The sequence below is a fragment of the Mizuhopecten yessoensis genome, unplaced genomic scaffold (assembly GCF_002113885.1).
Source record: "Mizuhopecten yessoensis strain PY_sf001 unplaced genomic scaffold, ASM211388v2 scaffold401, whole genome shotgun sequence".
In the NCBI taxonomy this organism is placed as follows: Eukaryota; Metazoa; Mollusca; class Bivalvia; order Pectinida; family Pectinidae; genus Mizuhopecten; species Mizuhopecten yessoensis.
The window spans coordinates 971863-997064 of NW_018403528.1; the positions used below are offsets into that span (position 1 = coordinate 971863).

The following is a 25202-nucleotide window of genomic DNA, read 5'->3' on the forward strand; positions in this document are numbered from 1 at the left end:
GAGAATAGTGTGCTTTTATCGGGCATCGAACCCTTGATCTCCAGGTTCCTAGTCGGACGCTCTACCACTGAGCTAAAGAAAAAATCCCTCCAACTCGGAGCTAGAAGGCGACTTTAATCCTATATACAATTCAAATCTGCCACACAATACATATGACGTCATAAGGTAGCTTCCTTAGTGATGGACATAAACATTAAGGCATTTGATTAAGATGGCTGTACCATTGAAACGTCGTGCCAAAAATTCATATTTAACCTTTTAACAGCAAGAAAAGGTCACCAAAAAGAACCAAGAACTCATTTTGTCATTTAATGAAATAACAAACCCCAGATACTGTACATAAATCCATATCAATGCCTAATGGATGAAACCAACACAAAAATCAGGTCATGACCTTCTCATTTTGTCGATTTATAGCGTAGTACTCGTTCGATATGGCTCCTTATTATTTTTAACTGCTGACATTGCAATCTCGAAACCTGCCATTACCAACAATATCCAGGTCGGAACAAGTGGTATGATCAAATCAGAAATTAGGAGGGAAAAAAACAGAAAAAAAACAAAATTAAAATAATCAGATGATGTGCTTCTTACGTCATCAAACATGAGTTTCCGAAGTGTTCGTCTATAGTTTGATGCATCGGATGTATGAATGGTTGAAGAAAATAATAGCTGAACTCTCATTTTTGTCCCAAAGTTAGTGGATCGGTATCTACGTCATCATACCCGAGTTTCTACGTCGTTAATTTGCATTTAGATACTCCAGATGTTTGAATAGGTGTTGAATTATTAGATGAAATCACGTTTTCTAAATATGGTTCTAAATATGGTCAAGTATTTGCTCTGGCCAGTATCTGCTGCAAGGTGGCGCTGATCTTGATTTTGTATCTAAATCACTATATTTAATGCAGGCGAGGAAACTGCCTGTCTGATGACAGTGCACACACGGTTAACTTCCAATGTCTCACAAACCCTTTAAAGTCTATTTTTGTTGAATTTTTACCTTAAAACATGCCGACAAGAGTTAATCAAACAGTTACGTTTGGAAAGCGGAATTGAAGGTATTTTAAAACACATTCAACACATATACATATTTGTTGTCTTCATGAGAAACTAATGATGTCGTTAAGAATATCGAAGGTTTGGATTATGTTCTTTAGTTTGTTTTGTGGTTTTGTTGATGCTATACTCCGATTCTCAGTTTGAGGACTTGCCATTACATGGATTAAGCGGTTGCCGTCAATACAGCAGAAGAAACCTACCCCTCTGTAACACCTGGTCTTAGTCTTCTTATATTTGTCATTGATTTTAATTATAAATAGGTTATTTTTCGATACATTCGCATGCTCTTGATTTTTCGTAGAATATATTGTATGGAATGGATATGACTTTAGATATCATAGAAGGTGTTATATATCAAAACGAAAAACACTTAAATTGTATCTTCAGATGAAGGTTTAAGATAATCTTTGGTAACATTTGTTCTTTATTATATGTTTTTTTAAATTTTTATTTGTGGGGCTCCACCAGATGGCCATATTGATTTTACATTTCGATAAACCCTCCAGTCATTATCAGCAAAACCCCGAGCGGCATGGTTATCAACGCTTAATTAGAAAGAAATATTCCGATTAAAGTATCCTCATTGATTTAGGTAGGGAAGCCTCTATAAATAGTGTCTGTTGGATAACTTAATCTAACTATAGATGCGTTGATAGATATTGATGTCGAAGGACATGTCGGCACAGATTAGTGTAACGATCCGTCTATATAAATAGCTTGGGACGAGAGTGCGTGGTAATAGCGTTAGGACACATGCATAAATGAACACTCAAGTCTTGAAATAGAACCATTTTTTTTCATATATAAAATAGAATAAATGACAAAGATTTAACGTTCATTGGACGGACACAAGTTGAGATTCCTCTCCAAAATTTGCCAGGTTCTTTGGGGGAAGCTTAACGATCGCTCAAAATTAGTTTGATGAACTCTGAAATAAACATCAAATGTTTTAATGATTAGTCAAAAATATAATATCAAAGATATGAACAATCACAATCTAGCTATATTTGAAAGTACAAATGGGAAAATTATGAAAGAACGCCAATTGATGCATATCGACATCGAAACGAAAGACAACTAAAATCGATGGTTCAACATAACAAAAGGAAATGCGTCATGACCCATTCAACAAACATCACATACACCCATGCACACAGGAAACGGGAAGTGAAATAACATGTTCATAACGTGAACGAGTTTCCTGCACCACATGTGGTACCCTGTAATGACATCTCCCGTCACAACGATCTAATTCCTTTGTAATCTGCGAAGTTATACTAACATTTCGTACAGGTGTTGAACAACGGAAGACATTGGGGTTCAACATCCTCATATTGAGAGATGAAGTCTCAATATTCCAGAACTCTCTAACCTGTGAAATCTCTTAAAGTTTTCGGGAACAAATATTTTAAACATCAACAATAGCATTTAACTGCTTTTAAAATTCCCATGTCGGTAGTTTTGTGAATTTTACTACCACATAGCTGATATTTAAACAACATGAACAAACAATCAAATTCTTAAAGGACCCGAGTTTGGCCGTTAGAACGCACAAATAATGAAATTAACCGAATTTCAAACATCTGAAACAATAATTTATTAAGTTTATGAATGGAACCAAATTACATAATTTTAGATTTTATAGTTTCTACACTAACACGGATTGAAGAAAAGGCTAACCAGATGGCCAATAACATTTTTTTTTGTCATTTAGTACCAGCGATTTATTTGCTGAGCTGATTGAGTTCTTGGAGTTACGTTTGTCATCCTATTGACTATAGACACTCCTACAAGAGATTTTGTATCCTCTTAAAATGTTCCGTGTCATGTTGAGAATGATTTTAATAGGAGCGGTAACATGTACGAACAATTGAAGTCATGGTAACGTCGAAATACTATGCTTCCAAAATCCTTCGTCACGGAAGTAGCTACATGTATTATAGAGTTACCGCGGTCCTATTTTTACGATGCTGTTTAGCTTTGCTACACGTTCTCAAAAATATCTCTTTATTTGATATTTTTTTTCTGTGGTTATGTAAATTCATGACATTAAAAATTATAGAAACTGAAGCTTCTTTCAAATTTTCAGTCTTTTCTTCTCTCCACCCAAACCGGAAGTATATAGTAACTACCAAACCAGACGAAAATCCGTATATATTTGGGCTATTGTGATTCTCTTTTTACACGATTTAGAGGGATCAGGCAAAGTATATTATGTCGGAAAATAAAATTGGAATTTAATCACCAATATACTTAACTTTTATAATAACAGATAATAACAGTTATATTTGATAAACAAAACATCTTCAAATATGAAGTCCCTCTACTGGGCCTCACTCTTTCCGCAACAGTACGCTGAGGCCATAGAAGGGGCAATTAAATGCAACAATACCAAATGCATTTGTGTTTTCTCTTGAACTGCATAATTCATTCGAATGTTTTTCTTTACTTATTATTAATTTTACATTAATTACTTTATCGCTATAGAACGAATAAATAGATAATATTTTAAATAATGTTATTTAGAAAATAAGATTGAAACAAACAACATTTAGACGCTTCGCTCGTTTCAGGCAATGCCTGTTTTAAAAATGAATGATTTTGCCCAGCAACAGATTCAAGTATTTTATATAAAAAAAACAATTACAGGTACATTTTGTATGTGTTAAAATGGGTAATGTTATGATTAAAAAATATACTATACTACCGAAACAAATTTATGTACGAGCTTCGCTCTCTCAAGGCCATGCCTGAGTCATATTATAATTTAAGGTCGTTCAGATGGAGTAAGACTATGGAGATCTAGGACGGAAGAAAAAATGAAACTGATGAAAACATAAAAACATTCTTTTGTAAAGAAAAAAAAATCTGTAGAAAATAGTTGTAAAGATCTAACTCTCAATATGTAGTTATTTCTTACGAGCATGGTTTCACTGCTTTATTGATCACCGAGTTTCATGAAGAAATCACGAATTTCATGAATTACAAATGCCCATAGAATCAACTAAAATATATCCCTTCCGATAATGAATTTCGTTATAAAATACCAAACTAACGTCACAATTCTATAACTTTTAATACAAAAACAAATGTCTTATCCTCACCAATAGGACAATCATACAATAATACACAATAATAACAACATATCTGACACTTATACATTAATTCACTATTGGCAAAGACCCGGATGACTCTTTACGGCAAATAATGCCGTAAAGTGGTCCAGTGTTGTAAACACTATCATATCGTGTGACTACAGATACTTCACAGTAACAGAATATTGTGTTGGTGTCTATACGGTTCGGACAGACCTCTGACAACATACTGATATTACATAATTTCAATCGTCTTAATATAATTTAGAGTAAAATGATTATCTATGTTAGCTTTATGACATGACATTGACCTCATATGTCCTTACCTCCGTACTGGATGTGTCCGTCCAAACCGTTTGCGTCCGCTATCAGATCAGATGCCTCCTCTTCTGTTAGTCGTTCACCCATGTTAATCATTACTTGACGAAGGTCAGCACTATCAATCCATCCGATTCTCTCTTTGTCAAACGTTCGGAAAGCCTCGCGTAAACTCTCTTCGGTTTCATCAGGCTCCTTCACTAACTCTGTTGCTATCTTTAGACATTCTTCGAAATTCAGTGACCGATTCTCTCCTAGATTGGATGTAAAATATGTAAATATATTAAAAAAAATGTGATTTAATAAATACCAAAACGCAAGAAATCCAAGGCGACATAAAACATATGTAAAACACCAGAAAAAAATCAGAAGGCAAGAAGTTTGTTCAGAACTCCATAAAAAGTTAAATAAAAAAAAGCAGAATACCCAGCAGTGAGCACAATATTAACTTATGACAAAGGAAACATTTTTACGGAGACCATTATAAGATACGACCAGATGTTCCAGAAAGGTAAGCTTACGTTTCAACAAATCGATCAGTATCTTAGGTTTATTTTATTAACTTCATAAGTATACACATAACATCTTTTCTAAAAGTTTGATATTGTGAAATATATTTTCGTTACAATTAATATGGTAATACTTATATTAAATCAATTTATTTTGGACAATTCGAATCAAATTTGGATCAACAAAATCAATACGTGTAAGATGAAGGACGGCGCTATGGAACTCATGGGATTCTGACTAAAATAGATTATTGCAAAACATGTAAGGGAGATAACTCCACTCAAAGTTGAATATTCGAATGAGACCCGTTCTGTTAAATAAATTGCACAGTAATTATATAAGTGTATACATAAAAATGATAGTTTGTATATATATTTAACGGAAATGAGACCTACTTGACTTGAACTCCTCCCCTGCAGCTTTGACAGCCTCCTCTGTCGGATTGAGCCCCATGGATCTCAGAGCAGGGCCTAGGTGTTCTACAGGGATCAGCCCATCACAGTCCTTGTCCAGCAGGCTAAATACCTCCTTCATCTCTGTAAATATCATATCACACTTCATTAAATATGTAAACAACAACACACATTGTCAAGTAGGCTTAATACCTACTTCATCTCTGCAAATTTCATTTCACACTTCCTTCAAATATGTTTACACCAACACACATTGCACAGCAGGCTAAATACCTCCTTCATCTCTGCAAGTATCATATCACACTTCATTAAATATGTAAACACCAACACACATTGCCCAGCAGACTAAATACCTCTTTCATCTCTGCAAGTATCATATCACACTTCATTAAATATGTAAACACCAACACACATTGCACAGCAGGCTAAATACCTCCTTCATCTCTGTAAATATCATATCACACTTTCTTAAATATGTAAACACCAACACACATTGCACAGCAGGCTAAATACCTTCTACATCTCTGTAAATATCAAATCACACTTATCAAATATCAAATATGTAAACACCAACACACATGTACTTCACATATGTAAACATCAGAGTACACTTTGATATCTGTAAATATCATTGACAAACTTCCTCTTTGCAAAAATAATATACATCTCCTTCAACTGTTATACCAATATGTACCTCATTTATATGTATAAATACTAATGTTCACACACCTTTTCCTCTGTGACATTAGTATGCACCTTGTTTATATATGTATATATCATTATATACCTCCTTTATTTCTGTAACATTTGTATTGTTTCACAATGGACAATGTAAGTCCTTAAGCGCCAGTCTCTGTTTCTAACACACTGATTACATATGTGATATCATCTATTTAAAATTGATATACATGTTTATTTCTTCATCCCTATGAATATATAAATATTATATAAACTTTATTTATTTTTGCCCTTCGGTCACGAGCCCTTAGTCCTACCACTAGACTACCATGCCTCCTAAGTAAGTATTCAGTTGAATGTGATCATTGTGATATTTCTCACAAAATGTTTGCATTAGTACTTGAACCTTGAGCAGCATTCCCTCCCCATCATCATCAAAGCTGTACTTGTTAGTTATCATAAATCAAAACGTAGCTTACCTACAACCTGTAACTCTGGTAGTTGTGTGTCCTCTGTCTACAAAGGAGATCGTTGTAACAATATTGAAGCAGCCAAATCATGGTTTAAGACAGCAGTACGTACACAAATGTATTACCATGAATATATAACTTGACTTTGATTAAGTAAGTTGCTTATAAATTATCGTTCCTAAAAGTTAAAATATCGAGCATTTCTGCCAAAATCAAAGACATTCTTTGAGACTTACCATTATACGTGTTTACTTCCGACAATCTTCCGAGTCTTTTGCGTAGACAGGTTAACTTAAAATAATTCAACTTTGAGGTGATTGAAAAAGACTGTTTGCTGGCATTCTGGACTCTTTTTTGAACGCCTTGTATGCCTGACAATAACGTCAGGCAAATTCAGTAAAGTATATTCGATATAATTTATATTCAAAACAAAACAAGAATGTATGTATATATAGAAACAAAAATGATTATCTTGGGACAAAAAAGAAGAAGACAATTGTAAAGCTTTTATTTTTAAAATTTAATATGATTCGTTAAGCAAACCATGCTCAAAAATTTGGGCTTTGCTCTTAACATTTATTTAATAAAATCGATGGTCGAGCGGTTTGAGATGAAACTTAAACTAAGGTCGTGCATGTGAGCGTTTCGAACAAAGGACCTCGTCCTTTAACGAAACAGGGTAAGGATGTAGGATTTCAGCTAACGTGTTCAGTCACACAAAAGACACAGTCATAAGTTCTCAAAGGCAATGTATCAAATGATTGTACAATCATGGCCTTGATTTTAAAAGTCTTTTTAGCTTAACGTGACTTTATATAAAATGATGTCAATCATTAATTGTTCTCCACCAATTTACAGCTATATTAACCGCATTAAGTTGTTTCTTTTGATTAAAATACGTTATGTACTTTTCGTATATGTTTCAGTGATATTACGAAAATTATTTTCTTACCTAAAGAGTTAGTAGTTGTACAGTACTAAGCTTAGCATACATGTTTCTCGTGTTATTCATATATATATGTCCGTATATATATATATACAATGTATACTTTGTATATACATTAACTGCAGTACAAGGCGATAGTCTGTTCACGATTGTGCTCTTAAAAGATGTTATGCCAACAAAACATTTAGCTAGACCACGAAACATATTCAATATCGATTTTTCTGTCGGTGTTTGGGACTAGTGTTTCCTATTCCGAAAGAAGCATGGTTGTCATATATCTATATAAACAATATTTGAATGAATATGTGCTAATGACGCAAACCGCAGTAACATCAAAACAAAAGTAAAGACATCATGAATCCCCCCTTCCAAAATAAGCGTGTGTTTTTTTTTTATAAAACGAATCAATTTCAATAATAACGGAACGTGGCCTTTTGTTGATGAAACCAAATTGTCTTCAGTGTAACAGATGGTGTGGGTACGCATTTTTTTCTCTCCACAAAATCAGTTACCACTAAATCTGTATTTGGTATGCAAATCAAATGAATAACTGAAGAATCACTATGTAAAATATTCAACATAGCTTAAATGGCGTAAACTTGAAATGCAGCAACATCATGTCACAGTGAATTGTCGCCAACACTTTAGAAAGCATTGGAGTTTTGAAGATTGGTGGCCGATTGTTTTAGGCGTCAGACGGTCTACGATCACAATTAAGCCCTGCATCACAGGGTCACAGGTTCGTGGCCAACGTGGAGCAGTCGTCAAGTACCAGCCAGTGGTTTTTCTCCGGGTACTCCGGCTTTCCTCCACCACAAAAGCATATGTTCACTATATTTGTACAATGACTCATATCACTGTCTGAAAACATATTTGTAAATTTAAATTGTAACCGAATAGACGCCACAGGAAAATTATAGGGGTTGTAAATAGCTCGGTACTAATCAGAACAAGATTTTGTTAAAGATAATAAAGAAATACTTTAAAATCCAAACTTTGAATAAAATGGTCGTTTTATTATCTATAAATATGTTAAAAAATGTATTAATATAGAAAGGAAATTGAAAAAGCAAAGCCGTAGAAAATCTATAACAGAATCTGCATGTTGCTGAAGATATAAGATAGCTAGAACACGTCGTAGTGTGTGAATGATGAGCCTTGTTGATATGGGACTAAGCCAGAATATACAGCGACGCGCTCCCTCTGAGCCTGAATGGTCGTCGAACGAATCAATTAGATAAAGGGTGCTTTATGGTGTACGGTGTATCGCCGGTGTCCACCATCACAAAGACAGGACATCCGGGTCGGATTTCAAACACATCCTCCGGAGTGATATCTCTAGGGAGCACAAGCGTTATTGAATCATGTAAACAATTCCTGGTCCATCATTACAGTGTTATTAAATACAGGGTAGCATGACGTCCTAAAATCACTCTAACACGTTCCGTAAACACATCTCAGCTCTTTCCCAGAATCAGCTTTGCAAACTCTGAAATTGAGAATGGTAAAGTGACTATATTTATGTGAGAAATCATAGAAATGTTTTCATTCTTTAATCCTAATATATGGCCACGTAAAATATAATCGCTACAATGCCCCACGCTGATTGAATGGCATGTTTTGTGGCAGTTTGCATCACAACAATAAACATTAATATTCTCTTTTCGTAGAGAAACTTGATAATTTGTTTCCCAAGATAAACCGCTTTCACGAAGGGAATACATGATCATTTGCCCCTTCTTCAAAGATAATACATATTTATTTTCACCGCAATAGTGGCTCTCATTCAGGATATAAAACCAGGCCAACATGAGCAAAAGAGGGAAACACAACGATTTATTTCCCCGTCATTGAATCAACTCGATCAATTCAATACGGTGCGACAGAAATGCAGGCCACCATTAATATACAACATTTCTCTTAAAATCAGTGACTTCATCGTTATCTAATGAGACTGATACTTATAATTGCCATACAAATCTCGACAAAGCGGATACTTCAAGCCATGTGTGTAACAGTAAAACCTGTAACCAAGTTGCCTGAAACCTGTTTATCGCATCGAGTCTTTAACGAAATATTTCTGAAATATATTTTATATATTTTGTTAGTTTCTGTCCTTAGGCAATCACTCTTAAATTTTATGCTTATAATTTAAGATGTGAATTTAAATAGTTTTGTAAATATATCAAATTAAACTTGTGAGCAATAACTTGCTCCTATAAGGTATCGACCAACTGGGCACCGATACCCAACTCGTCTTTACTGGTCATAGCTAATCATCAGAGATGTATCTTATAGGACTGCACTTTAGAAATAATGAAGATATTCTTTGTTTAGGAACATAGAACGATTTCTTTTAGATAAAAGAAGAAAAATCATTAAAATTTACGAACAACATTCAATGCTTACTGCTCTTGCAATTGTTTATCAAGACAATAGTTAAAGAAATACCCTCATATTGGATGTGACCATCTCCATCTTCAGCTTCAATCATCATCTCCTTGACGTCATCATCTGATAATTTTTCCCCTCGTGACGTCATCATTTGTGTGAGCTCGGCACAACTGACATACCCTGTTCCATCCCTGTCTAATACTCGAAACGCCTCTCTCAGACTCTCTTCAGTTTCCTGAGGGTACGCTTGTGTATCTACCACAACCTCCAAGGCATCCCTAAAATCCAAATTCTTGTCATGCCCTGGATGAGAAAAAATACATTATCAAATAGGTATAGGAGGAGCAAAGGAAAGTGAGTCCATTAATCTTAACAAAAAGGTGGTAAAAAACTAAACCTCAATTAACAGACTGATGCTGAAAGATATACAAAGCGTAACAGATAACATATTTTACATTTATGAAATTAAACTATAGAAACAACATTTACATGCATATGTCACTGATTGTACTTTGTTAAACCGCATCAACATTTTACATACATTTCTGGATTTAAATTTATAGAACCACTTTGTTGGAGTAGGAAATTGTACCGTTGTAACCAGTGTTTCCCCATTAATTATGACATTTCTGTAACCGGTATATTTACATGTCGATAGGTCCAACATTCACCACAAATAAACAATCTAAGTTTCATGTATGCGGTTGATTCAATTACCAAACAAGTTTTTACAAGTACATTGTCACAGAAAAAGAGAATACCGAAGTGCCAACGAAAATGAAATTTTGAATCAAAATCGATGAAACTAGGGCAAAATATGAATAAATGAAAAATCTCCGCAGTGATCCATGAAAAGGATCAAAGAAAAAAATCATAAACAGGTGATCCGGAATAATAAACGTCTACGACTACTTCAACGACACCCGCTATGTAAATATAGCTCTAGTTTAGTCATGTCCTCAAAGTGATGACCGTGGCAGTGGTAACGAAACACCAAGGTGTACTAATGAACATTATATGGTAATCGGTAATTTAATCAGAATAGTAAGACGGCCCGTATACAGTTAATAACAGCGATGGAAAGACTTTTATTTAATTATTCATGAAAAACATCCTTTCAATATAGTATTTATTAATTTATTGTCAACACATTGTTCACTATAAATGAGTGTTCATCTTTTACGTACTGTCACTAAACTGCTTTTCGTAGTCGATTATTTCCTGCTCGGTGGGATTCAGGCCCATGGACCTCATCATTGGTCCAAGTTCATTTAGGTCCACAAATCCGTCACAATTTTTATCGTAGAAACTGAATACCTCCTTAAGTTCTGTTAAAAACCAATCAACAATAAACAATACAAGTGGAACCTAAAATCGATGAAACACTAAATATGGCAATCGGCGTCTCTTTGAGGGCCAATTTAAACATTTGATATTTATCTTTGAGTCGTGTTGATGGCCGTAATAACGTAGTTTGAGGGACATTATTTCAAAGTTTAACTTATATCATTAATAATGTAAAAATTGACATGTGTGCTATTTACCCTTTTCTTAACTTTGATGTACATTACAAATTTAGGATATTTATATATCACTATACTTTTAGCATTGATCTTACCAGCGATCTGTACTTCTGTCAGTAATGACGTAACGTCCTGCAAAAAAGAAAAGGCATACTTGTCATGAAAGGTAGTATTATTAGAGAAAGAAAGCAACGACCATCTTTGACAATTAATGTAATAGAACATTAATATGACACATAAAACAGCAGAGCATTATTATGTCATAATTATAATATAGCATAACATTGATATGACAAATAAAATAGATGAGCAATAACACAACAAATAATCTAGCAGAGTGTTAACACGACAAATAATCTAGGAGTGTTAACACGACAAATAATCTAGCAGAGTGTTAACACGACAAATAATCTAGCAGAGTGTTAACACGACAAATAATCTAGCAGAGTGTTAACACGACAAATAATCTAGCAGAGTGTTAACACGACAAATAATCTAGCAGAGTGTTAACACGACAAATAATCTAGCAGAGTATTAGTATGTCAAACAATATAGGAGAGCATAGGTGTGTCACTTGTCAAAGCAGAACATATACATATTTGTCAAATAGTTAAGCACCACATATGTTTGTCAGACGTCAGACACCCACATGTGGTTGCCACTATATGATTTGGTAACAGATACATCATGCCCAGAATGAAAACACTGCATCATATAGTTGTTTCGTCCCTGTAGGATTTATTGTTGTTGCTTGGAGACAAAAGGGTGAAAAAAATCTACAGGAGGGGAGATGCATAACACCCCCTGAATTATATGAATTTCAATCATTTGATGAGTACTGGTTTATTTGCATATTAATGATGAGTAAAGTGTGAATATTATCAGCTATTCCATTATCTAAAAGAGATTCAATAAGTCATCAAAAACATAGATATGATAAATAATATAGCTTATCACTGCATTGTAAAATTAAGTTACCGTCTTTGCATTTATAGTAATGTAGACCTTTGATAAATCATGAAAATCAATTTCCCATTTTTATTATATGTTTTTCACAGAATACTTACCATAGTGTGAGGAAATCTAACAAAATCTCCTCTCTTGTTCGTATAATTATGTTTATCCTGAATAAATTCCTACCACATGTGTTGGTCTCCAGGAGGACAACTTGTAAACAGGAAAGCAAACCACGTCATGACTGTTATTTTTCAACGAACTGTAAAGATTTCCACACAGGTATTCACCGGTGTCAATTTCATCATTATCTTTGTTTTATTCCCTTGAGGGTAACGCATAAGGTGTATTGTAACAGTCTCACACAGGCCACTGTGGTAATAGCTATTCTCCAACAGTAAGACAATGTAATTTGATAACCCCATTCAAAAATGTGAAAGCATTTTTTTCTCCTAAAATATGACTCCTATGTTGAGACTTTGAATGTGATTCTTTACCTGTTGGACAGATACTGTAACAGAAGTGTCAGATCACCAGATAGTAAATCAAACCAGTCATCGGTAGATAACCCATTATTTCGAAAGTGGTTCAGCTATTCGCAAGAGGCACACAACAATTGTTGTTTGCTGAATAGCCATATGTCTGTATTTGACAGGTGAAAACAACAGGTCTATTATTTGTTTTGCTCCTTGCTAGACATAACAATACACTATGCACGCCGTAATTTTCTTTCTTTATGTCTGGACAGGAACGCGTTTCCATTAACTGTAGTTCTAAAGGTTCTCTGCTGAGTAGAAATGATTGACGCTGTTCTCTGCAGAGAGAAGCTTTATTTTGCAACAGTGTTACATTTTCTGCTAAATCGTTCACGCCAAACAACACAAATACGGTACGGGGAACCCTGTTTGGAGGTAGCTTATACCGACATGTCTAAGAGGCCGTTTGCTACCTATCTTTCCTTATACAGATATGTGTAATGGTCCGTACCCTACCTATCTTTCCTTATACCTATATGTCAAATGGTCCGTGGGTGTACCTATTTTTCTTAAATATTAAGGTTACAATGCATCTTTAGATATGGGGAGCTACAAACCCTTTCTTCTTCCAAATTAATTGTCCCATAGTATTATATCGGTTTGAGATCCCCCGTTGCACAGTTTTCATCTATTGCAATACGATTGATATACTTTTGTTTTTACTTGATTTTGACAACCAGTTTCACTTCAATATCTGTTTTTTGCATAATTTAATGTAATCCTACTTTGTTAGACAATGTTAGAATTGGGGGCATACATCCTTAAAAAACTACTGTTAATGGCTGATATCATCTCCAATAATGACAATAATACTTAATTTTCCCTTACAATGTAAACGGAATAATGAAAAAGGAATAATTGAATGTAACATCCTAAACAAACAGCCTGATGGAACATTGTGTGATGCCGTACTGGTAAGTTATTTGCCACATGTAACATATTGTAATATCAAAACTATATCAAATACATCGTCCCTTGTGTTACGATGACTATCATTTACATTAAAGGTTATTAAATTCAATTATTTGTCCATACCGTTGTCTTGTGCTTCATTCTCTTGATAAAAATACAAATGTAAGCATGACACTAAATGACATATTTCAAACGCTAATAGACAAAATTTAATCATCTTGTGTTAAGTTAAACTTGGCAATACGGAGTACCAAAGGGAGAGAGTCAAATAGTCTAACTATACAGGTGTTGATGAATAGACAGTTTCATCGTATCATGTACGGAACCATATTTGGGTATTTTTATATGGTAATTATCAACAGTTGGTCTTTATAGAAAATACGACTTTATATACAGTTAGTCTTTATAGACAGGTGGTTTTCATGGACAGTTGGTTGTTATAAGCAAGAGTTATTTAAAACAGATTTCGTTACACATTTATCTTGCTATCATTACATTTGTTCAGGACAGCTTTCCAAATTTCACATATATAATGACATTTTATTGTAGTATTTATTCATAAAATGGTGAAATTAATAATTAAAGGCTACCTGTCTATTTAGATTTGTTTGATTTGTCACTCGAATGGTCGTTATATACAGGTTTGCAGACATGAATAATAGGAGCAAATATGAAAGTTTAAGTGGTTGTGCTTCATATCAACGTGACAGCAACCACTGAATTGTGTAGTTTTGTTTTAAATCATGTGTAACAGCAACCACTGTATTTTAAAGTTGTGGTTTAAATGTAGTGAAACAGCAACCACTGTATTTTGAGGTTTTGTTTTTAATCAAGTGAAACAGCAACCACTGTACTAGTATTTAGATTTTTCTGTTTAAAGTCATATGTTGCATTAGGTTGATTCTACAATATTCATGTTTACTTCTTCACCATACCATTACATATATTCGAAAGTGTTTGTAATATTATATAGCAAAACTCTGTTTACTGGGTATTAAATAAACGACGAATCAAGTTCATGTCAATAAATATGAATGATTTTATTTTACAGGAAATCAATTTATATGCGTAGTAGAGTTATCGTTTATCTTTAAGGTATCAACACGCCTGGCGTAAAATTCTCAGATATTCCCTTGTGTGTCTGGAAGTTTTCAGTCAGTGTATTTGTATAGCTGATCCAAAATATTACCGAAATTCAACATGAACGAATAAGTTAACTAGGAATATCCTCGTCTCTCTCCCAACTTCGGTGTCCATTATATGTAAGGCAGTTCTAATCCGTAAAAGTTGAACATCAATATGACATTTCCGGTGATAGCTCGTCATGATCTTGTCATCATCGCCACAAATTCTGTTAGAACAAAATAAATGATAAATCAAGAAGTTAAGGATATGAAGGAAAGGTATAATCTTTTTAATTTCAAACAAAAACTTGCACCTGTACCGTTTTGCCATACAGCATACATAGTCTAGACAGACATGCATAAACAGACCACAAAAAGGAAGTTCAAAACATGGTCTCTTAACACAGGTGTTTTCTTAATGTAAGATCAGTTTACCAAGAAATTACTACAATAGGGAACATTGACAGTGGTCTATCAACACAGTAGGTCTCTGAACATAAACGGTCTCTTAATAGAGGCCCCTCTTAACACATGCGTTCTTTGAACAAAAACGGTCTCTTAATAGAGGCCCCTCTTAACACATGCGGTCTCTTAATTGAGGTGGTCTCTTAACACAGGCAGTCACTTAATAGAGGTGGTCTCTTAACATAAGCGGTCTCTTAATAGAGGTGGTCTCTTAAAATAAGCGGTCTCTTAATAGAGATGATCTCTTAACACAAGTAATATCTTAATAAAGATGGTCTCTTAATAGAGGTAGTATCAAAACACGGGCGATCTCTTAATAAAGGCGTTCGGAGGCGGAGGTTTATTTGTATGCATACATAGATGTTTATAAGCATGTTCGTAAAACATGCATCATTTGTACACATTCATGTCGATAGGAAAGTGGACATGTGACGCAATCACTGGATGAAAAACAAATAAACAATAGTTTGTCTATTTTGATAGGCAAATTATGCCAAATGAAATTCTTCTTTTTGTGGAGTCTACTTGTATAGGTCGTCGGCACTCTATAAATGTCAAATGTACAATGGTGTTCAATTATGGTTGAAGCACGATGGCTGATAGCAGACGACAAAAACCAACTACTAATAACACGTTCGCGGGATTTAAATGTCAACTCCAATGTAATACCTCGTAAGTAGCAGATATAATGCTGTTTTTATGGTCAGTTAATGAACATCATTTAAGAGGGTTCGATGATAACACAATTTCTGTATGTAGACATGTATATCTATACATCTATCAATTAATAGTGTTCAATTATAGCCTTTGGCTGAGGTCGATACCTGGATTTATCGACCGAAGCTAAAGGCTCTATTGTTTTATTATTTTCAAAACAGTAATGTAAGCAATCTGAAAAGACCTACGGAAGCTGGACTGTTCGTTCGTTTGTAGACAGGTCATAATTCTATTTGAAGAAACACCGAGAAGCCAATATCGGTTTTTATCGGTGAACACGTGATGCACTTCAGGCCGATCATTTGTCGGGAATAATAATTGATACATAAATAACTAATTGTATGATAGGGTGAATATCTTATATAATACTGTGTATACAGCAATAATTCCGGTGATGTAATCTGTTTAGTTTTGTGCGATACAAGTATTTTCTGATTCAACCATAACAAACAATTTCAAACCACTAATCCATTGTGTCATTAGTTACTAAAAAACAACCCAAAACTGTATTAAAAGGCTCAACAAATATTTTTCATTTTGATAGGAAAAGAAACCGGAAATAACGATACAGAAAAAAGGCGGCTGAAAATTTAATCACGGAAAATGCCCGGTTTATGATTCACCTTACACCGGCAGGTCTGTGTTAAACAGAACACCGGCTGACCTATGTAGGTAGTCAACCTCGTTCTTCATCTTCCTGTTGGTGCTATTTCAGTTATATACTTTGTTAGATTACTTTACCTTTGTATAAGTATATAACGTAAGGGTTTTTAATGAGGGACTATGTGTGTTGTATTGCAAGATTTATATAAGGTATAAGCAATTAATTCATTTAAAGTTTAATTTGTAGTGATGTTAGTTTGTTCTTAAATTTCGTATAAGTACTTGCTTTTCCCTTTGTTGTTGATTATACGAATTTTTGAATTAAGTTTTCTGCGTTTAATGAGCGGTTCTGAAATTGTGAAATATGCAATGTTTGTGATCGCAAAACAGTTATTGTCTTTTTATATTTAAATGATTTATCTTTAAGCGAAAAGTGGGTGGAAATCCACAGTCAACTTAACGTAGAAGTAAATAAGTACCTGAGTAGTTAATTCGTCCATCGCCATCAAGGTCAGCCTCCTTGATCATTTCATCGACCTCGTCATCGTCCATCTTCTCGCCGAGGTTTGTCATCACTGTACGGAGTTCTGATTGACTGATGTAACCGTTATTATCTTTGTCGAACACCTTATACGCCTGCTTTAGATCCTCCTCCGAGTCAGTGTCCTTCATTTTCTTAGCCATCAGTGCAAGGAATTCTTCTAAATCGATATCACCACTACCTTTAATAATTAAATAAATACATTTAAAACATTATGTACCAACTATCAGTTTCCTGTTTTAAATTTATTTTGAGATGGATGAATAAGAAAATTAATGAATTATTTCGATTTTTTTGTCTCAATGTCTATGTTCAGGGAAAAGGAAGCTATGCAGTAAACAGCAGTGTCAAAGCATATGGAAAGAATATAACACAGTTCGATGGTTCTTTTTTTGAGATTTTTGAAATTAAATATGTTTATAGCAGCTCATGTGACCGATACTCAACCAGGTAAGGTTCTTTCTTTAAATTATTTATTTTTGGTTTTACAAATCAGAAACATGCTCGTAAAACACACATGATTGTGCTTTCACCAATTGACGTTTTAATGAATACATTATGCCGAAGGGTATAATGTGATATGTAACTGGCTTGCAGTAACCTGCGTACTTACCGTCGGCGTCGGCCTCCTGGATCATCTCCTGTAGTTCTTCCTCTGTGGTTGATCCTCCCATTTTCCTCATCACCGTGGCTAGCTCGTCAGTGGTGATACAGCCATCATTATCGGTGTCGAAGATGCTGAATGCAGCTTCGAGTTCTGTTAACGAATGTAATATTACAACATTATATATATCGCTGTGAATCAATCAACAAGAACCAAAAACTTGAAAAATGCCAAATTATCGTGCAAGTTTAAACAGAACCAGTGTCTGGTTCCCAGTTCCGTTTACCTTAAACAGAACCAGTGTCTGGTTCCCAGTTCCGTTTACCTTAAACAGAACCAGTGTCTGGTTCCCAGTTCCGTTTACCTTAAACAGAACCAGTGTCTGGTTCCCAGTTCCGTTTACCTTAAACAGAACCAGTGTCTGGTTCCCAGTTCCGTTTACCTTAAACAGAACCAGTGTCTGGTTCCCAGTTCCGTTTACCTTAAACAGAACCAGTGTCTGGTTCCCAGTTCCGTTTACCTTAAACAGAACCAGTGTCTGGTTCCCAGTTCCGTTTACCTTAAACAGAACCAGTGTCTGGTTCCCAGTTCCGTTTATGTTAAACGGAACTAGGGTCTGGTTCCCAGTTCCGTTTATGGTAAACGGAACTAGGGTCTGATTCCTAGTTCCGTTTACCTTAAACGGAACTAGGGTCTGGTTCTAGTTCCGTTTATCTTAAACGGAACTAGGAACTAGGAACCAACTTCAGGCTCCCAAGCACAACATGATAGTACCTAAGGGTAATCAAAACTGTAAATTGGACTCAAAATCGACGAAATAGTGCAAAGTTTGAAAGAGTTACATGGCAAGGACACTACGACTACGTATTCCGGAAAGGTTGGCTTCATTAATGGCACGTGTCATTTTAATCTAGGTCAAATCCAAGTACCGGTTATGTCAGGACGTTAATAAGTGTATGACGTATGTATACACACACAGCCAATATCAGTTTCCATTCTTTTTGCATTTTTTAATAAGTCAATTGTGTATAACAAAGAGGCTTTAAAGCTAATACTTTCTTCTGTAAACATAAGTACATGTACATGTAACAGATTATAATCCAATTTTCAATCGTTGCACTCTTTAACTCTTATTAATCATATCAAATAAAAATTACACATTATAGGTTAATCTCTACTTTCAAATCATGTTTGTTTTCTAAATGTAACTTGTAATTTTTACATTGATATGTTATTAAAGATAATAGCAGAAACTCTTTGCTGTATAGCAACTTTCTGATACTGAATTTAGCTGAATATTGCAACACTTCAGTGGTGTGCTTATTTCTATTTAATAATAAAATAGACATTTCCCACTTTCCCCAATGTATAATGTATTGATTTTATGCCAATCCAAGGCGCACTTTGAATATTCAACAAGAAATATGGTCAATGTGTACACTACAGAAAATACAGGTTTTATACAATTATTCTGTATCAAATGTACTAGATAACCTGATCATGGTGACGGCAGTAAACGTTGGTTCCGCAATGCAGTCATTTTTTCTGGCATTATACCTAGTTTGTAAAAGAAATACGTGTTTGTTATAAACATACTCTTGCATTCTGAAAAGGAAGAATAACATTTGATGACTTACCAGTAACCTGATCTTCGTTTAATTCATCCTAAAAGATATAAAAAAAAAATCAACAATCATAATTCAAATTTTCATACTCAAATTAAAATCATATATCTATCAATAGAAAAGTACGCAACTGGGATCTACTTCCGGTATCATTATAAAATGACAGGTATAGAGGTTTTGTTTAAATAGAAGTGAAAGAATGTTTTAAAATTTGTTAAATAAGAACTATGATGTTAATGCTAATTTAAAAACGTTATCTTACTCGTCTAGACTTCCAGAGGAAGTTTCCCTTCTGTGCCATTAGTAGTCCTCATCGGTATCACGGTCATATCTACCTTACACCAGGCGTTAACTTAAAGCTTTACTGGGCGTTCATAACAGTGTAACAGTGTCAATAATACTGTTATTTGTAGTAATTGCAAATAAACTTACCATAGTCAAATGTCATTATTTGTTATTTTCCATTCGTGAGAGAGTTTCTTATATCCAAACAATTCCGGGCTATTCAACGTGTCCCTGGTAGTATTATGTTCTTAATAATACAGCGTATTAAAAACAGAGGCACACGGCGTACGATATTTTAAATGTTTATTGAAAGATTACCACCTTAACTGTACGGTGGTTACAATGGCTTCTCAACCCTCCTTTAGAAATAAGCACGGTTGTCTTTGATAGGTAATGTATTGGGTCAACATTTCCTGCACAATGGATTCCTGCACAATGGACACCACTCGAAACATTGCAAACACGTCAGGGAGGTCACGTTACGCCCCGTGTGGCTTTAAATAAGCGTCCGAGGTCAAATCGCATTCAAAGGAGTGGTTAATGAGCGCCAATATAGCGTATTTATATGTGTTTGATTTACTATGTTTAACACGGTTTTCGTTTGAAAGGACGGACCTAGTCACACTTGAGACGCCATGAATTGACTTAAGATTGTTTACATGCATGTAACATGTTGGGAATGTTTCTTGTCAATCAATGGACATTTTCATGTAAATCAGAGGTGCCGTATTTTGTTCTTTTTGGTTGTATTGGAGTATCGAATATATATTTCAGGATTTTTTTCATGTCGACCGGGTGTGCTGACAGATGTTGTTTACTATAAAGGGGTAATTACATGTTTATAATTGTGGTGTAATTTGATAGTTCAACATTCTATTATCCCTTAGTTCATTCATTGTTCTTTCATTCTTCGATTACTATTTTTTATTTCGTTTTTAAATCTCCATCTCGTATTCAATTCTAGATTTAGGACTTAAAGTCATTCTTACTATGACATATTTTGATTTAATCATAGTTTGCCGTCTCGATTGAACTATTATTTTTAGGACTAAACATTACTGATATGTTACTTTAGTGTAACTAACATTCTGAAGTTGATATGAATAGCATGTAGTTGCGCATTCGTAACCTGAACACATTATGATACCTTTAGTGTATTCTCAGTACAATATTTGGCACCAGAATAAATTTAACACATTTCACAATAAACAGAACAATACGGTACACATACATATTTTTTGTATACCGCACTTTTAACATGAAGTTCTAAATAGACTGATCAGGACAGATATACAAGCTACCTGATAGCTTCCTGTGTACCTGTGGTAGCTATAATTGTTTATCAATTGTCATCTCGACTTCCAACTAAACACAAATATGGACATATGGACCCCTAGCTTGTGTTAGCACGACTCTTAATTATATAATTGCTGTATTAACACACGTTGAACTAACATTACTGATATGTTACCGTAGTGTAACTAACATTACTGATATGTTACCGTAGTGTAATTAAATTTACTGATATGTTACCGTAGTGTAACTAACATTACTGATATGTTACCGTAGTGTAACTAACATTACTGATATGTTACCGTAGTGTAACTAACATTACTGATATGTTACCGTAGTGTAACTAACATTACTGATATGTTACCGTAGTGTAACTAACATTACTGATATGTTACCGTAGTGTAACTAACATTACTGATATGTTACCGTAGTGTAACTAACATTACTGATATGTTACCGTAGTGTAACTAACATTACTGATATGTTACCGTAGTGTAACCAACATTACTGATATGTTACCGTAGTGTAACTGACATTACTGATATGTTACCGTAGTGTAACTAAATTTACTGATATGTTACCGTAGTGTAACTAACATTACTGATCTGTTACCATAGTGTAACTAACATTACTGATATGTTACCGTAGTGTAACTAACATTACCGATATGTTACCGTAGTGTAACTAACATTACTGATATGTTGCCGTAGTGTAACTAACATTACTGATATGTTACTTTAGTGTAACTAACATTACTGATATGTAACCGTAGTGTAACTAACATTACTGATATGTTACCGTAGTGTAACTAAAATTACTGATATGTTACCGTAGTGTAACTAACATTACTGATAAGTTACCGTAGTGTAACTAACATTACTGATATGTTACCGTAGTGTAACTAACATTACTGAAATGTTACCGTAGTGTAATTAAATTTACTGATATGTTACCGTAGTGTAACTAACATTACTGAAATGTTACCGTAGTGTAATTAAATTTACTGATATGTTACCGTAGTGTAACTAACATTACTGATATGTTACCGTAGTGTAATTAAAATTACTGAAATGTTTTCCAGAACTATACTAGCTATTGTACGTAGTTTTTTGTAAAGGTTAGGAAAGACTGCCGCCTATGATAAAGTCCTGCAAACATGCAACGCAGATTCGTTCGATTGATTCGTGGCTATGCATATTGAAGGTTATATTTCAATCATAAGGTGAATCCAATAACTTATGGCGGGGAGAAGGTGATGATTTTCAGCTACATCAGGCGACAATCTCTAATCAGATTTCTTTTTGGGAATCATAGTCACGATTTTAATGTGACGTCATACAATGTTTGATTCCTGATACAGAATATCACGGAAAGACCCGAGCAGATTCCGATAGGAAAAAATTCTCGTGTATGTGTTAGCTAATTAATACCACCTCGAGGCCGTTCGCTGTTACACAGCTCTTCTGAGAAATTTTGTATATCATAACATATCATGATCTTTTGTTACATACATATTGTGTCCGTTAGGTAAAATCAATACTAATTTCTTCTAAAACATAATGGTCTGATGTATTAGCATTTGTGTTAAGTAGAAAAACCTTGAAAATATACACAAACGTTTTTAGATGCATGAACAACGAATTGTTTACCTTTCAATCATTATACGATAACAAAGAAGTGTTTTTTCCCTTTAAGGTAGAGTATCAAAAGTTTGTCGTGTGATGCTGTGGCTTTCTTCATATTATGATACAGTTCGATTGTCTTGTCACTATAAATTACGGCTGATAGAAACATGCAGACACTGTCTTTTTAAATTACTATACTCACAATTGTTCAATATTCTGTTGCATCTGACTTCGGCGCATACGTACACTGACTGCGTCTGGACTATCAAAGACGTATCAGTCTTAATTGTGTTGACGCCATTTAGCGGGACGATGATCTGCAGATTTCGACAGTTCTCAACTTCGGGCCGGTAGTAAAATTAATTACGTTATATGTGATGTGTCTTGGGTATATTGAATGTTTGTTCCTACTCGTCAACGTTTCATTTAACAATGAAATATAAATAAATAGATAAAAATAGTTCTATTTCCTTTAGTCATACTCTGCACTAGTTTCATTGATTTTAAGTTAAATTTTAAGTTTTGCTTACCCTTTGGTAATACAATAAGCAGAAAGAAATTAATCAAATTACAAATTTTGATAATAAGCAATATATATGTACCTTGAAGATGAAACGTACAATCATACACCATTGTTAGTAATTGTAAATATGTCAAAAGCTTACACACAATTCCAGTAGAGTCCCCAAACTTATGTGTTGGTTCAGTGACAGTTTGAAACATCAAATCACAAACTAAAGGTACACTCAAATCTAATGGAGAAAATCCATGACAACGATTTGAATAATAAATCTCAACTTAAAAGGGAAACCATTTTGCACAAATTAAGAAACCGAGCAAAAGCATTTGACAGGTACATGATAACGCAATGTGAATTTAAAATAATGTGTTGGCTAAAAACAAGGACACATTACTTTCAAGAATATATTTAATGCGTAATCCATTTTAAGTGAATAATAAATAAAAAAACATAATTAACTGGTTTGTAACCACCCCGATACCCAAGGGGTTACGCTCACTTACGCTCTCTGCACCCCTGGGATATGTCATAGCAAAATTGAAGGCACGAAAATAGCTGTTTGATTGGTGTCAGGTAAAAACAACCTGACCAATCGCTAGACTGATACCTGTCGTTTGCGGATTATGAAGGAGCGACACCCGACTTCAAAGCCTGTCAATTTTCACCGTGACGTGAAAGCGAAATTCAACAAGGTGGCCCACACTGAGCCTTCAATTTTGTTATGACATATTCCAGGGGTGCAGAGAGCGAAAGTGAGCGTAACCCCCGGAGTTTCGAGGATGGTTTGTACTGTAACAACATAACACATTTCGGCAGTTCAGTAGTATTATTAACATATTGGATCGCATCACTTATTTTTATATTAATAATACCACAGAATGGTTTCTTAGTTTTCTGTCTAAAACCATGAAAATAAGTATACATATCATAATATATATTATGCTTTGATGTATCGTTATTTCTATTGGCTAATCCACTATCATCTGGTTGTCAGAAATTGCAACATTGAAAACGTATTTCTACTTGTATATCTAACTACTAATATGAACTCTGCTATGGTAATATTCTAAATTGTATAATCAGAATAATAATGCTTCGTCCTCGGTTAATAATACTGTTTCAAGGTTAAACAACAGTAGATTGACTTAACCTAAATACGAAAGGGACAGACATTTAATTTGAGAAATGATATATACCAATGAACACTAATGGTATTTCTTTTAAGTTTAACCTAAGACTAAATCTTTACATGGAGAAGTGAAATCGCTAGTAAGTACAGACAATTAATTATTCATATTCTCTTCATGTACTGTCCATGCATGTACATGAGTATTTATAGGAAAGAGGTTTATTTTGTCTTCCAATCTCAAGCAGTTGAAAGCATAATCTTAGAAAATACAAGTATATCATTGTAGAATTGTATCAATCAAGATGCAGAGTATTTTGTTGTACAAATGTAAACGAAGCCTAAACACTTTGTCAAAACTTTCCAGGGATTAAGATGAGAAGTGTTGACGTTTTCACACTTTGCTATGGTCGCTGCATAATTTCCACGAATTCTGTAAACCAAAAGAAAAAAGATTAATATAGTCTCACTCTATGATAATTGAACTATTGTGATTATACTGAAATCCAGTCATCAAAATACTGAAGGGTTTTCGATTAAAAACGGGTTGTTTACAAGGAACACAATGACAGTACTACACTGTATCTCGGCATCTAGTTACTTATTAAACAGCGTGCTTTGTCACAACATGGGTATTGTATTTGTTTTATTACTATTGAAAGCACTTTAAATAGGAGCAAGAAAGTCGATACATAAAACAATATCAACGTTTAATACACTTTATGGTCGCCAAGTCCATTTACGACTCAGTATTGTCATTAGGGTGGTCGGGTGGTGCAGTGGATAGCGCACTTGCCTTTCACCAAGGCGGCCGGGGTTCGATTCCCCGATCGGACGTGAAAAGGTTGGGGTTTCTTCCCAAA

At 34.4% G+C, this 25202-nt stretch overlaps 4 protein-coding genes across 5 annotated transcripts in view; all 4 read right to left on the reverse strand.

Moving 5' to 3' along the window:
• Positions 1 to 1838: 1838 nt before the first annotated feature.
• Positions 1839 to 6874, reverse strand: LOC110447642 (calmodulin-2-like). The gene is made up of 5 exons (XM_021493486.1): positions 6783 to 6874; positions 6556 to 6592; positions 5381 to 5521; positions 4484 to 4729; positions 1839 to 1990 (listed from the first exon to the last, which is right to left on the reverse strand). The coding sequence occupies exons 1-5, from the start codon at positions 6783 to 6785 to the stop codon at positions 1959 to 1961; spliced, it is 459 nt and encodes a 152-aa protein (XP_021349161.1). The 5' UTR covers positions 6786 to 6874; the 3' UTR covers positions 1839 to 1958.
• Positions 6875 to 8505: 1631 nt separating this feature from the next.
• On the reverse strand, positions 8506 to 12578 carry LOC110447948 (calmodulin-like). The gene is made up of 5 exons (XM_021493946.1): positions 12477 to 12578; positions 11505 to 11541; positions 11074 to 11214; positions 9944 to 10189; positions 8506 to 8981 (listed from the first exon to the last, which is right to left on the reverse strand). Exons 1-5 carry the CDS (start codon positions 12477 to 12479, stop codon positions 8950 to 8952), a joined length of 459 nt encoding a protein of 152 aa, XP_021349621.1. The 5' UTR covers positions 12480 to 12578; the 3' UTR covers positions 8506 to 8949.
• Positions 12579 to 14829: 2251 nt separating this feature from the next.
• LOC110447931 (calmodulin-like) lies at positions 14830 to 20109 on the reverse strand. Of its 2 annotated transcripts, none has more exons than XM_021493933.1 (5): positions 19923 to 20109; positions 19503 to 19530; positions 17875 to 18018; positions 17200 to 17442; positions 14830 to 15162 (listed from the first exon to the last, which is right to left on the reverse strand). In XM_021493933.1, exons 1-5 carry the CDS (start codon positions 19923 to 19925, stop codon positions 15134 to 15136), a joined length of 447 nt encoding a protein of 148 aa, XP_021349608.1. In that variant the 5' UTR covers positions 19926 to 20109; the 3' UTR covers positions 14830 to 15133. The 2 variants fall into 2 exon arrangements, with proteins under 2 accessions (XP_021349608.1, XP_021349601.1); XM_021493926.1 differs by lacking the exon at positions 19923 to 20109 and adding an exon at positions 19753 to 19866.
• Positions 20110 to 23800: 3691 nt separating this feature from the next.
• The window catches only part of LOC110447956 (neo-calmodulin-like), an 8137-nt gene continuing 6735 nt past the window's right edge, over positions 23801 to 25202 (reverse strand). Inside the window, exon 5 of the mRNA XM_021493957.1 lies at positions 23801 to 24772. Coding sequence (XP_021349632.1) covers positions 24744 to 24772 — 29 coding nt within the window. The 3' untranslated portion in view covers positions 23801 to 24743. The remainder of the gene's footprint in view (positions 24773 to 25202) is intronic.

Coding starts and splice junctions, on each gene's coding strand:
- LOC110447642 (XM_021493486.1), bottom strand. Junction 4,730..5,380: donor AGGGGAGGAGTTCAAGTCAA/GTAGGTCTCATT, acceptor CATCCAATCTAG/GAGAGAATCGGTCACTGAAT. Junction 1,991..4,483: donor CGGACACATCCAGTACGGAG/GTAAGGACATAT, acceptor TGTTTATTTCAG/AGTTCATCAAACTAATTTTG.
- LOC110447948 (XM_021493946.1), bottom strand. Junction 10,190..11,073: donor CGAAAAGCAGTTTAGTGACA/GTACGTAAAAGA, acceptor TTTCTCATCCAG/GGCATGACAAGAATTTGGAT. Junction 8,982..9,943: donor TGGTCACATCCAATATGAGG/GTATTTCTTTAA, acceptor TCTCAATTTCAG/AGTTTGCAAAGCTGATTCTG.
- LOC110447931 (XM_021493926.1), bottom strand. CDS start 19,791: ATGGCACAGAAGGGAAACTTCCTCTGGAAGTCTAGACGA. Junction 19,531..19,752: donor TCCTCTGGAAGTCTAGACGA/GTAAGATAACGT, acceptor TATATCTTTTAG/GATGAATTAAACGAAGATCA. Junction 18,019..19,502: donor AAACGAAGATCAGGTTACTG/GTAAGTCATCAA, acceptor ATTCGTTAACAG/AACTCGAAGCTGCATTCAGC.